General features: G+C 42.6%; 1 protein-coding gene across 1 annotated transcript; it reads right to left on the reverse strand.

Annotated features, from left to right (window-relative positions):
- Positions 1–1,246: 1,246 nt before the first annotated feature.
- On the reverse strand, positions 1,247–9,510 carry THAP1 (THAP domain containing 1). Its single transcript, XM_058525311.1, has 3 exons — positions 9,419–9,510; positions 4,892–5,087; positions 1,247–4,355 (listed from the first exon to the last, which is right to left on the reverse strand). Exons 1-3 carry the CDS (start codon positions 9,487–9,489, stop codon positions 3,981–3,983), a joined length of 642 nt encoding a protein of 213 aa, XP_058381294.1. The 5' UTR covers positions 9,490–9,510; the 3' UTR covers positions 1,247–3,980.
- Between the last annotated feature and the right edge of the window lie 4,804 nt (positions 9,511–14,314).

The following is a 14,314-nucleotide window of genomic DNA, read 5'->3' on the forward strand; positions in this document are numbered from 1 at the left end:
CATCCACCAATCCTCCTCTTTTTTTTCGCTGAGGAAGACGGCCCTGGGCTAACATCTGTGCCCATCTTCCTCCACTTTATATGGGACACCGCCACAGCATGGCTTGCCAAGCAGTGCGTCGGTGCGCGCCCGGGATCCGAACCAGCGAACCCTGGGCCACCACAGCGAAACGCGCGCACTTAACCGCTTGCGCCACCGGGCCAGCCCCATATGCAGAGACTTTAAATGATTATTTAAAAAAACTTTTTCAGTTATGGTAGTTATGGTGGGGGGCAGGTTGGAGCTCCTCATGTAGCCATTCCAGAAGTCATTTGTCTATTTATTGTTAATATTGTTAACAGTTTATCTCACGAAAAACAGTTTAAAACAATAAAAGGTTATTCATATCTATCTCTTAGGATACTTAAAAAATGAAATTTTGATAACCTCAAAACCCAAAATACTATGAATTTAAAAAAGAATGAATAAAAATTCTCAAATTTTTAGAGTTAAATCATTCAGGAAAAAAATTCACAATAAAACCACATCCAAGGTAAAAAAGATACCAAGACATGGAATTCTAAGAGAATATTACTTTGAGCAAACTTTTCTGTTATTTTAAGTATAATAATTATAATTTCTTTTTTGCTTGTTTGTAAATCACTGTTTGCTCTTTGATATTTTTAACATCAAGGATTGTATTTTAATACACAAATATTTAAAACCATAATGCCCAGAAACACCAGTTACTGGTGTTACAGTTACATCAGCCAAGAGCAATGCTCTTCACTCACTGGTCATCCAACTCACACGGTCCCCAAAATCAGGAAGAGTAATGACCAAGCAAGCAAATCAGTTCTGATTCTTTTTCCTTTAAACGCTATGCATGGCCAGCTATCTTTTAAACTGGAACACAAATGAGTTTTCTTGGGCTGGCCCCGTGGCTTAGCGGTTAAGTGCACGCGCTCCGCTACTGGCAGCCCGGGTTCGGATCCCAGGCGCGCACCGACGCACCGCTTCTCCAGCCATGCTGAGGCCACGTCCCACATACAGCAACTAGAAGGATGTGCAACTATGACATACAACTATCTACTGGGGCTTTGGGGGAAAAAAAAAGGAGGAGGATTGGCAATAGATGTTAGCTCAGAGCCGGTCTTCCTCAGCAAAAAGAGGAGGATTAGCATGGATGTTAGCTCAGGGCTGATCTTCCTCAGAAAAAAATTAAAAAATAAAAAATTGTATAGAAAAAATGAGTTTTCTTTTTATAGATCATATGAACTTTTAAATATATTATGTTGCTTACTACTGACTTTATAAAAGCCATAGGTGTTGGGTACAAAAGCCATAGGTATGTGTCTATAATTTTTTAAATAACTAAGATGATGAGAGAATATTAATTTAACCTAAAAACATCCATATCAAGTGAACCTTTCATTTGCCTTCATCATTGTTATACTTTTAAGCAAGGGATTACACAAATTATAGTTAAAAGAAAAAAACTCATGTACTTGGATTTCCAAGTAAAAAGTTTGGCTAATAATTTTCACCACCACCATTTCTTTACTGCAATGACAGAATTATTTTTAGTACACATAAAAAGTATACAATTAGTAAACATTTACTTTTCAAAATTTTAAAACTTCTTTAATTTGGAATTTGATATTTCAAACTATGAAGCAATTCAAAGTGAAGTTTATATTTGCAATATAAACAAGTATAAAAAGAGTGGCAACTAATTGTATTCTCATCCAAAAATCCATTTTAAATAACCTAAGCAGAATAATTGCTTAAACGTAAACAGCAAACAGAGAACAGATGACCACTTGTCAGGGATAGCTTCAAGGGGATTTTGCAGGGTCTGGAGGTTAGGTTAGTGGTGGATGATTTCTAAGTCCCTTCTAATTCTAAAATTCTATGATTCTATACTTTTCCTAGCAGTTCTATTAAGAAACAGCTATTTCTTCTCATCATTATTGCCAGGTTATGTCACGCATAGAAGGAAATTTTAGGTTGTTACCATGTGTGCTTAAAATAAATGTCATCTTTCAGAATATGCTGCAACTCATATGTGTCTTCTCCTCATTTGTTCCAGATTGAAACTTTGTCCCTGTTTGTTTCAGACTGAGTTTCGCTATGCTTGAACAGGACCTATTTTAGCCTAAATGTTCTCTTTTTCTTGGCAATGTCATAAACAATAGATAAAATGAATTTTAAAAACATTCAACAAATGTTACATCACAAATTCAGAAATAAGCACCTGTACTCAAACTCCCTATGTTAAGCTATAATAAACTATTTAAATGCAGACAGTTGGTGTTCATGCCGCTCACTCAGTTCTCTCCAATGAGAGATTATGTCTGTTATGAAAAGAAAGCAGCTGCAGGTTAAATCATAATGCTAAGATGCTAAGTAATTAAGATTACTACTTTTACAATTCAATGGTGGATTCTTGGTTCTGGACACACATAGATTTTCTTTTATGTAGATGACAATTTGGATTGAAGATATATACTTGGAAAAATAGTCATTATAGTTAGTTCTAAATGTTATCAGACTATGTAACTTCAAGTAATCTTCTAATCATTATTTTCTATTTTTGAAATACTGGCTCATAAAAAACCAAATCTCCACGAATCAAACTACTATCCTCTGGCAGCATCGCAGTGAATTATACCAAACACCAGGTCTACAAAAGACACTTTCGAATGCCATTGTTTCATATCTTTAATACTGCCTTAAAAGGTCTGTTACTCTTCAACTATCTCAGTGTACTTTGAAATATAAAATAATTATACTTGGAACAGTTACTCTAAATCTAAGTAGATAATTTCTACGGCAGTATTTGTTTAGTCAGAACATATTTTCATTTCAAATATATGTAAAATTTCTCACAGTCAGAACACAACTCACAGTTTGAACAGAAACCTCAGTGTTTAAATTCAACATTCAGTAAAATAAACACTACATATTAGGTCGCTTTTGAATATAAATCATTCATTTAAGTAAATGGGATATAATTTCTAACTTGTGTTAAAAGTGAAGAAATTTTTTACGTGAAGGCTTAACCAAAATCAATCAGTTAAGCGCAAGATCACTATATTATGGTGCAACTCAAACTCTACTAACACAGCACATTTCTTAGGGATCTGGATGCAGACAGAACTACACTGGGGAGCGGATGCCCCTAGCTCACGGTACTGGGAGAAAAAGGCACACCAGAGATCAGCCCCCATTTTTATTACTTCATTGATAATAATACCTATTTTGTTTTTCAAAGAATGTTTCTTCCACTGGAGATACACTGCTAATTTTATAATGCTAGACAGTGAGGGGAAAAAAGAGGGGCCCACTTTAAAAAAATCCATTCTTTATAAAGTTATTTAACCATACTCATTAGGTATGGAATGACTCTTCATTTTCTGCTTTGAAGACAACCAATCTTTTTTTTAAAGTATTGACTTGCCAATTTATTTTTGCCAAGTGATTAAGAAAGACAAATGAATCTTCTCACTTTACAAATAAGAATGTGTGAATAAGAATATATATATACTGAGAAGTTATGTCCATGATCTGACCCATACTTCTGATTTAAAATATAACTAAGTTCTCTCAATAAACTGCATTAATTTTAAATTTTAAACTTTAAACTTAAATCAACCTTAATGTTCTGTTCTCATTCTCCTTACTTTTTATTTTTACATTATTTCTACAAATACTCAAATTAAAAACCAAAAATCCCCAATCTTGAAACCAACTTACAGTGGAGCTCTGAGGTTAGTTTAGAACTTTTAAAATATTTTGTTAAAATGTAAAAACCCTGAAATTACAAACAAAAATTTTACAATTTTACAGTATATATCTAATTTATTTTTTTAAAAAAATATTCTGAACTGTTTTTATACAAGTAATCAAGTGTTATTTTTTCAAATGAAACTCCTTTATAGGCTAGAAGAGGGTATGTGGTATTGCCCCATTAAAAACCAATACAAATTTCCTTTTTTTTACGCTGGTACTTCAACTATTTCAAAGTAGTCATTTGGTAGAATCACATAACCTCTTTCTGATGCGTCGTCTTTCTCTTTCTGGAAGTGTACAACCTCCTTTAATTTTTCAAGCTGTCGTTCTTGCCTTCGGCATCGCTGCTGTGCAGTCTTGAGCTTCTTTCTGAGTTTTTCCACTTGTTGTTCTAGCTGATGAATCCTTTTTCTCTGGTGCATCGTATCCTCCACAGTATAGTTGTGGTCACAGAAAACTGAGAGGTTATCAGGGGTTTGAAGAGGTGGCATCAGTAATCCAATGGCAGCGTCGACCTGGGAAATGGGGGGCGTCAAAGGGGGCGGGGGAGGCTGCTCTTGCGGCTCCAGAAGATCTTCCTTCTAAAACAATAATGCAGAGTACGCGTGAATGCAGTAACTGCAGATAACAGTTTAAAGAATTCATCTGTGGAATTTAAGAATACTAGACTTTTTTGTGAATCTTTGGTATAAAAGCATTCCAAAATGAGAAAATCATTTAAGTTTTAATTTTACTTTCCTACCTGAAGTAGGAATGGGATGCAAGAAAGAGAAAGAATAATTAATAAGATTTAATTAAGTACTAAACACTTAAAACTGAGGGGAAAAATACTTCGAAACTGAACTGTCATTGATAAAGAAAAACCAAAACTTATCAACATGCAAGTAGGCGTATAGAGGGATCTTAAAGTAAGTCACAAATGTAGACTGAGTTTCTTAGTGTGAGGATATTTAATAAACTGCATTTGGTATTTTTTAAAACTGTATTACTGCTGACGGTGATTATTTACAAGTGATGGGTTCCAGGTAACATTTATTTTCTTAACATCAAATTTTCCACAATGAACACATTAATTTTATAAATAGAAAACAAACCAATATTTTAAAGCACATATTACCTTGTCATGTGGTTCAGTACAAAGAAATATTGTGGGTACAGCATTCTCTTTCAGTAACTTGTTGTTGCACTCCCTCTTAAAGCAGTCTGGAGTAAAGTGTTCTGAACAAATACTGCTATACTTGGTGGGTTTAAAGTTTTTTCTTCTGACAGCTGCCTCCCATTTCTTACAAAGACTGGGTCGAGTAAGAGGAAACCTACGAAGAAGACATTATTCAGTTCTCTAACCTTATTAAAAAAAAAAGACAGCCAAATCTTCCTGCTTAGGAAAGAACTATCTTCCATCGGTGTTAACACACTAGGGAGTGTTAGATTAAAATGCTAGCTCCACTATCTCTCTTTTTTTTTGGTGAGTTTTTTTTTTAATTCTTTCTCTTTATTTATTTATTTATTTTGGTGAGGAAGATTAGCCCTGAGCTAACATTCGATTCCAATCCTCCTCTTTTTGCTGAGGAAGATTGGCCCTGGGCTAACATCTGTGCCCATCTTCCTCTACTTTATATGGGACGCCGCCACAACATGGCTTGACAAGCGGTGCGTTGGTGCGTGCCCAGGATCCGAACCTGCGAACCCCAGGACACTGCAGTGGAGCACGCACGCTTAACCCATCCACTTAACCGCTGCGCCACCAGGCCAGCCCCTTTTGTTGAGTTTTTAGTTGCACCTTTATTCACCTTAGTTCATTAAAAATGTACTTGTTTTCCAAGACAGGAAACAACATGTGAAGGGGAGAATGTGGAGAGAAGGGAACTCTCATACACTGCTGGTGGGAGTGCAAACTGGTGCAGCCACTATGGAAAACAGTATGGAGATTCCTCAAAAAATCAAGGATAGAACTACCATATGATCCAGCTATTCCACTGTTGGGTATTTATCCAAACAACTTGAAAACACCAATTTGTAAAGGTACATGCACCCCTGTGTTCACTGCAGCGTTATTCACAATAGCCAAGACTTGGAAGCAACCTAAGTGCCCATCAAGGGACGAATGGATAAAGAAGATGTGGTATATATACACAATGGAATACTACTCAGCCATAAGAAACGATGAAATCCAGCCATTTGTGACAACATGGATGGACATTGAGGGTATAATGCAAAGTGAAATAAGTCAGAGGGAGAAGGTCAAATACCGTATGATTTCCTTCATTAAGTAGTAGATAATAACAACAATAAACAAACACATAGGGACAGAGATTGGATTGGTGGTTACCAGAGGAGAAGGGGGGAGGGAGGAGGGTGAAAGGGATAATTCGGTACATGTGTGTGGTGATGGGTTGTAATTAGTAATTTGGTGGAGAACATGATGTAATCTATGCAGAAATAGAAGTATAATGATGTACACCTGAAATTTTTACAATGTTATAAACCAATGTTACTGCAATAGACAAAAAATTAAAAAAAAAAAAATGTACTTGTTTTCATGACCCTATAAATAAAGTGACTGCCTACTAATGTGGAATATGTCACCCCTCTTGGTATGGTATTTTTGCTTTTTTAAAAAGCAGTTTTCCTTATAGGAATCTTACTGATCACACAATAGTTACAAGAATGCCACATATAATGATGTATACAATCTAAACAAGACAGGCTGATTAAGAATTTACATAATGTAAAAATACACATATTAAAAGTTAGCCATGTGAACAGATGCACGCAGTGGGGGGCTGGCCCAGTGGCAAAGTGGTTAAGTGCGCGTGCTCAGCTGCAGCAGCCTGGGTTGGGATCCCAGGTGCGCACCCATGCACCACTTGTCAGGCCATGCTGTGGTGGCGTCCCATATAAAGTGGAGGAAGATGGGCATGGATGTCAGTCCAGGGCCAGTCTTCCTCAGCAAAAAGAGGAGGATTGGCATGGATGTTAGCTCAGGGCTGATCCTCCTCACAAAAAAGAAAGAAAAAAAAAAGACGAATGCAGCAGGAAAAGTAGGTGATGGGAGGCTGCGGGTAGAGGGCCTATACCTAGTATTATTGCTTTTCCTTTCTGTTACAGAAACTGACTTTCACTAACAGATACAGGTATTCCACACACATCTAAATACAAAGGGGTGGGGCCGGCCTGGTGGCGTAGCGATTAAGTGCTCGTGCTCCTCTGCAGCGGCCTGGGGTTCGGATCCTGGGTGCACACCGACGCACCGCTTGTCAGGCCATGCTGTGGCGGCGTCCCATATAAAGTGGAGGAAGATGGGCACAGCTGTTAGCCCAGGGCCAGTCTTCCTCAGCAAAAAGAGGAGGATTGGCAGATGTTAGCTCAGGGCTGATCTTCCTCAGACACACACACACAAAAATACACCCAGGTAAACTGTGTAGCTCTGCTATCTAGTTATCTCATTTATTAATGTTTAACTTTTGATATTGAAGACACAAAGTTTCAAGTAAAATACACACTATAGGGTGACTCTGTATTAACTTTTTTTTTTTACCAGTGACTTCTGTGTACCATAAACTAAATTGCATTTATTTCTACATACCACAAGAAAGAAGTGTCTAGTTCTTAGAATCAGTCTGACAAATATGAATTAATCAAGTTATAATCAAATCATAATGATAAGGAAACAAAGAAAATTATTTATCTTGATTTACCTCGTCATCTACAGGAATATGTCTGTTAGGCCCAGAGAAAGGGAGGTGGGAAGAGTTTAAATTTATTGTGATTTTACTTTTCCAGGTCAAGGATTCAGTGAGCTGGGGGACTGGAAAGAAGCCAAAGGCTGTTCCGATGCTACGTTCCAGTTTCTCTTCCAGGTAAGGTATGCCAGCACCTGACTCTGCGACTGTCATGAAGATCTAAGCCACCTTTAGGACACTCCCTTTTCCCTGACCGGCATAGCTCTTCCTACCGCCACTGCAGAGAGGGAAAAGAAGTGCTCCCAGAAGACCCCCACTGGAAACGGCCTCTGGAAGTACAGGCTGGGGAAGCAATCACTGGTAACATTCGCACCCAGGGCCTCCTGACTCAAGGAGCACAAATGTTCAGGACATTTGAGAGGTTCTGTCAAGACCTTTCCCATCTACTCTCAAAAAACTGTTCTTTTAGATAAGGGATGAGATGCAGCTTAGCCCTTCTTTCCATTCAATCATTTAAGAGCCAGCAGGAACTCAGTATTTCTGATGTGTGAATGAAGGTTTCTAGCGCCAATGAAGCGTTTTCCGTATTTTTAGAGCCCCTCTGCCAGATCATTAGAAATGGGGAGGTGGGGAGTTGAAAGCACACAGTCGTGTCCCCACCTCCTGACCTGTTCCTACACTTGGACGGTGCTGGAGGTCAATTCATCAACTTGCAGAAATTCCAATAAATCAAGAGGTAATATTGAGATACACCGAACTGAATCCTGTTAAGTGTTAAGTCTTCCACCCCCACTCTCAAGATCTCTCCATGCTCCAGACACTCATTTCTGTAAGGTCCCTCTCCTATTATACGAAACATAAAAATGCACCCACATCCTGTTCAACAAAAACAGCACCCACCAAAAAAACTGAAGGAGTATTTAAAATTTTGCTTTTGTAATTATTTAGCTATGAATAATTCACGTATTTTACCACTAGTCCTAATTTCTTAGCTATCATCCATTTATAGTCGAGAATTCTTGCAAAAATAATTTAATGTAAATACAATTTGTAAATACTGAATTGGCTGAATGAAAACGCCATCGTGTCACATTTTGCAGACATATGACTATCATTAAGTCATTTGCATTTGGCGGTTTTCTTTTCAAGAGAACCTTTTCCCCTCCAGGACTCGAGCTGCAGTACCTTCTGGATAGCACAGCCTTGAACGCTGTGGGGCAGGTTCTTCTCTAAGGGCTTCCTCTGTGCGGCCGTAACAGCTCACACTGACCTTTAATATGGTCCCTATCATTACGGTCCATTCATCATCATTGCGTGCTGGAAACAGAACTATCCATCGCGACAGCACCAGAAGCTTTTTCTAAAACTTGGAGGCCCTTGGTCGGTTCCTAGAAACTGGGTCAAAAACATCCACCCTGAAATCCTGGCCCCAAATCAATTCTTAATTACTGTGATACTGCCTCCCATCCACAGCAAAGGCGAAAAAGTGTGACTTCGTCTTGTTAAAGGTCTTTGTTTCTGCTTTAAACTTCCTTCTGAAGAGTTACCACCTGGCTTCTCTCGGAGCCGGTGGGGAAATTCAGACGCCTCCCGGCCCGGAGACCCCACGACCCGCGAGGCCTCCAGACACCGCCCGCGGCCCCGAACCCGCCCACCCGAGACAGCGAGCGGCCCTGGCGCCCGGGCCCAATCCTCGAGCGCGAGAAACGGTCGCAGCGGCGACGCGCGCCGAGAACGCGCACCCCGGCACCGAGCGCGGGCTCCGACCGCGGCGACCCGCTCAGCGCTCCGGGAGAGCCGAGCAGCGCCGGGCGCGCCGCGCCGCGCCCCCGCCCCCGCCTCCGCCCCCGCCCCTCACGAGGTCTCGCGCGGACACGCGCCTGGCTCCGCCCCCGAGTCTAACCGGCCGCGCGCCCCCGGCCCCAGCTGCGGCGGCCCCGCGAGGCGCGCAGGGTCCTTACTTGTGGAAAGAAACCGGCTTGTCCTTATCATAGCGGTTCTTGCAGCCGTAGGCGGAACAGGACTGCACCATCCTTCCGGTACTCAGTCCCTTCACTTCTGCCGCCCCAGCAGGCAGGGAAGCAGCTAGCAGTGTCGCCGCGCTCGGCTTTGACACCTACGCTTCTTCTGTAGCCCTGGTCAACAGTCACAGTGACGATAGCCTCACGTAGGAGGAACTAACGTGCCCGTTTTGTTGTTTGCATTAGCAGAAGGACCACAGCCATCGCCCATCTCCCATCTCCAAGATGGCGGAGGCTGCTTCAAGCTCACCTCTCGCGAGGAGTTCGTCCTACTGTCTCTGATTAGCCCTGAGGTCAGAGGTAACGTTTCCTGGGAAGCAGGCCATTGGCTGAGGCCCGGCGTGTCTTGCGGCGGGCTCGGCGTTGCGGAAGTGGGCGGGGCCCCCGAGCTTCCGGAAAGAAGAAAGGAACTGCCTGGGAAAGGAGGCGAGCGGAGGGGAGGGGAGTAGTGAGTAGTGTGAGCCCGTGCGCGGCCTCCTCGCCCGTGGTGTTTCCTTGGGTTAATTTATCTGGGGCGGTTTAGGGTGGAGAACAGTATGGTCTGCTTGCCTAAAAGAACGCAAGTGTAAAGCTGACATCGTTGGGTAATCGCGCCCATTTAAAAAGGGCCGCCACAGATGGTGTATGATTTGTAAAACTTTGTGGGCTCCTTTCCCAGACCTAACCTTCGTCCCATTACCTGTCTCTTCAGGTATCCCAGGGCTCTGCGAGGAGCCCGGGTGCAGAGTTTTAGCAATGAAAGAAGCCACACACACCCGCCCCAAACCGAATCTTCCGGGGACCCTCAGTGGGCCGCGGGCAGCAGCTGCCGGGCTGAGGCTCCCGAAGTCCGCTGGTTGCCTGGTGATCTCCCGGTGCTGTGCTCGAGATCGCGAACTGCGGCAGCGATGTTCACATCGGAGGGAGGCTTTGTCTCCGGGTTGCGCGCCCCTCTCCTCTGTGTAGAGCAGAGCCTGGAGACCTGGAAAGTGGCCTCTTAACGCGTTTTCTGCCTCTCCCCACAATCCTCCCACCCCGTTAAATGTTGATGTTTCCCCAGGGTTCCATCCTCTGCCCACTTCTCACCCTAAACACCCTGCTGCTTGAACTCCAAATGCCTTGATTTCCTAAATCTTGTATTTCTTATGTAAATCTGTTCTGCCTTCGGTATTATCACCTGTGAATTACTATTCAGTTGCTTAACCGAAACCTTGGAGTCATGTTAGATTTCTTTCACACCCTCCACATCCTTTTGATGACCAGCTTGATTTTATAGAATAAATACTTAAATTCATCCCTTTTCATCTCTCCTGTCACTGTTCTTGATCAGGCTCTCATGGTCTCTTACTCTTGCAGCAGCCTGTAACTGTCTCCTGGTTTGCTTCTCTCCAATCTATGCTCCACAGAAACGGACCCTCCCTTGCTCACATCCTTCAGAAGCTACCCTCTCTACTGGATAAAATCCAAACTTCTTATGGTGAGCCATAAAGCCCTTTAGGATCAGGTACCTCTGCTTATTCACTGTCATCTCCCTCCACTTGTCTTGAACTTTTTTCCAGCTTTATATTTTACACAGAGGGCAGAATTTCTCCTGGCTTCCTTAAATAGGCTATTTCCCTTGGCCTGAAATGCCTTTCCCAGACCTTTCCACCCTTAAGATGTGGCCTAAGTGTTATCTTTTCTAAAATGCTTTCCTTACCCTCACTTCCTAGGCTCCCCAACTTAGGCACCTCTCTTGTTCCAATGAAAACTTGCACTTACCTCTGTCTACAATTATGGACCATATTGTAATGTCTGTGTACTTGTCTGTCTTCCTCATCAGAACTGAGATCCTGCTGAGGATAAGGACTGTGTCTTACTTAGCATTGTAACCCCGCCAGCTCGCAGTGTCTGACATAAATTAAGTATCCAGAAAATGGTTAAATCAACCAGTCCTAGAAGCCATGTGTCTAAAATGGTTTCAGAGCCTTATCCCTGTACCAGAATACTCAAGTAATAGTTCATTAGCATTTCCAGGCATTGAGACAGGCGGCAGTTTCCTCTGGCTTGCTGTGCAATAGATATCAGAAGGTGATACTGTTGGTGAACTGAAAAAGCATATTTTCACTTAAGAGTTCACTGAAATCCTTTCTTTGTCAATTGATTGAACAGATATTGACTGAACACTTGCTGTGTTCTATGCACAGTAATACATTAGTGAGCAAGACAAAGATTTCTGCCCTCATGGAGCTAATATTCAAATGAGGGTTGGAGGAGGCAGACCGAGAACCTGTGTGACCACATGTTATAAGGTGAAAAGTGCCACATGGGGTGAGGGGGTTGCAATTTTAAATACAACGGACAGTGTAAAGAACAGGCCCAGTGGAACCATTGCCTCCATGACAGCCAACCAAGACTTCATGCAGTTTCAGCCTCTCAGGAATGTGACCTTTAACCAGTGAATATGGAATTAGTGAGGTCATCTGCACGTTAGACCCCAGCCCTTCCCCCAGAGGAAGGTGACCTTGCCTGAAACAATCCACTCTATTAGAAACTTCCTCTTTCCTCCCCCTGCATGTAAAAGCCTGCCAGTTTGTACAGCTCCTGGAGCTCCTTTCTATTTGCTAGATGGGATGCTGCCTGATTCGGGAATCATGAAGAAAGCCAATTTGATCTTTAATTTACTCAGTTGAATTTTGTGATTTAACAACAGGCTAGGCCTAATAGAGAAAGTGACTACTGAGCAAAGATTTGGAGTTGGTGAGTTAGTTCTGAGGATATCTGGGGGAGAACCTTGCAGGCAGAGGGAATGGCTGAGGCAGAACTCCTGAGGCTCAGTGTCCCTGGCCTGTTCAAAGAACAGCAAAGAGGCAGTGTGGCTGGAGCAGAGTGAGCTCGAGGGGACAAATATGAGATAAGGTCAGAGGAAACGGGACAAGGTCACGTAGGGCCTTGTAGGCTAGCGTAAGGATTTTGACTTGTACTAAGTGAAATGGAGAGCAGGCTCTTAAGCAGAGAAGTGAGACAGTCTTTTAAAATGATCACTGCTGTTGAGTATAGATAGGAGGGCAGCTTAGAGGCAGGGAGACTGGTAGGAAGGCTTCTGTGGTAACGTAGGTGAGAGATTGTTACCGAACCAAAAGTGGGTTGGCCTCCTGGCGAATTACAGTCAGACTCTCAACCAAAAGTAGTTGTCACACAAAGTAGGACTTCTTTGCAGCAAATAGGAGGCCACGCGGAATCATTTCCAAAGTCGTGGCTGTCCCCTAACAAAGGGAAGCCGGGGCCTTTTATGTCGGATGGGAAATGAATATTCAAAAGGGAGAGGTGGGCATTCGCTTGCGCAGGCTCAGTTGGAAAAGGTGCTTCCACATACACTGCAGGTTATGGTAATAAGGCCTAAGCTCCTGCTGGAGAGGAGATCTTAGCATTAAAAATGAGGCAAAGGTCATAGGCCTGCTGTTGTGGGGCTCAGTCTGGTTCAGAGTGCTGGTGATTGCATCTCTTAAACAGTTAAATGCTTCCAAACCCACCCTGGAGTTCCTAGGGGCAATTAGTCAGTGACAAGATGATGGCGGCTTATACCTGGGAGGTAACAGTGAAGGAGTAAGAAGTGACTTTTCCTCATCTCCTCTCCCTTCCTTTTTTTCCTTTCGTTTTTTTATTAACCTTTATTTATTGACCACCTATTATAGTGGCAGGCGTCATGCCAGGACTAAAATAGTCCCTATCTTTCTTCATAGAGCTTATATTCTAGTGATGGGAAGACAGACAACAAAAATATAAATAAAATAACATTGTGTTAAGATGCCAAGAATACATTAGCGTGCTGTAAGGGTGAATACAGGGTGGAGGAGAGGGTCACAACCTGCTTCAGCTCAGGCAGTTAGACAGTCTGTCTGAGGAGGGAACATTTAACCTGAGAACCAAAGAAGGAAAAACTAGTAATGTGAAGAATGAAGGTGGGGAGGCTGGGGAGAGCATTCCTGGCACAGGCAGTAAAGATGTGATATTTTCTAGGAACTGAATGGAGGCTGTGGTGGTAGAGCCCAATGAGCCAGGGGCAGAAGGGCATGAAGTGAGGGTGAAGGAGGGAAGTTGTTGGTTTGGGTTTTAAGTGCAGCGGGAAGCCACTGACCATTTTAGGCAGGGCAGCAACATGATCTAATAATAAACATTCGTAAAAGGTGATTCTGGCTATTATATTATCTTAGAGGGGCAACCGTGCAAATGAGCAGACCAATTAAGAAGCTGTTGCAGGCACACAGGAGATGTTGGTAGCTTGGACTAAGGTGGTGGCAGCAGATATATATGTGGGAGGTAGAAACACCAGGGCTTGCTGATAGATGGATATGAGAATGGGAAAGAGAGCCATCAAGATATCAAGGGTGACTTGAGCTTGAGTATTTAGATGGATGGATGGTGGTGCCTTTTACTGAGATGTAGATGGCCTTTAAAAAAGAAGGGAGTTGGGGCTGGCCTGGTGGCACAGCCGTTAAGTTCGTGCACTCTGCTTCAGCAGCGTGGGATTCATGGGTTCGGATCCTGGGCACAGACCTTCACACCACTTATCAAGCCATGCTCTGGTGGCATCCCACATATAAAGTAGAGGAAGATGGGCACGGATGTTAGCCCAGGGCCAACCTTCCTCAGCAAAAAGAGGAGGATTGGCAACAGATGTTAGTTCAGGGCTAATCTTCCTCACCAAAAAAAAAGCAGGGAGTGGGGGGAGCTACATCTCCAACAAAAAGAGGACTTGGAACCGGGGGAGGATTTAAGAAGCTGGGTCATCTACTGTGGGGTTGTAGGACTGGGGAATGTCAGACGAGAGAGAAAGTATAAACTAGTTCTCAGAGCTTGGGAATGAAGCTACTAGAG

Source organism: Diceros bicornis, chromosome 29 (assembly GCF_020826845.1).
Source record: "Diceros bicornis minor isolate mBicDic1 chromosome 29, mDicBic1.mat.cur, whole genome shotgun sequence".
In the NCBI taxonomy this organism is placed as follows: Eukaryota; Metazoa; Chordata; class Mammalia; order Perissodactyla; family Rhinocerotidae; genus Diceros; species Diceros bicornis.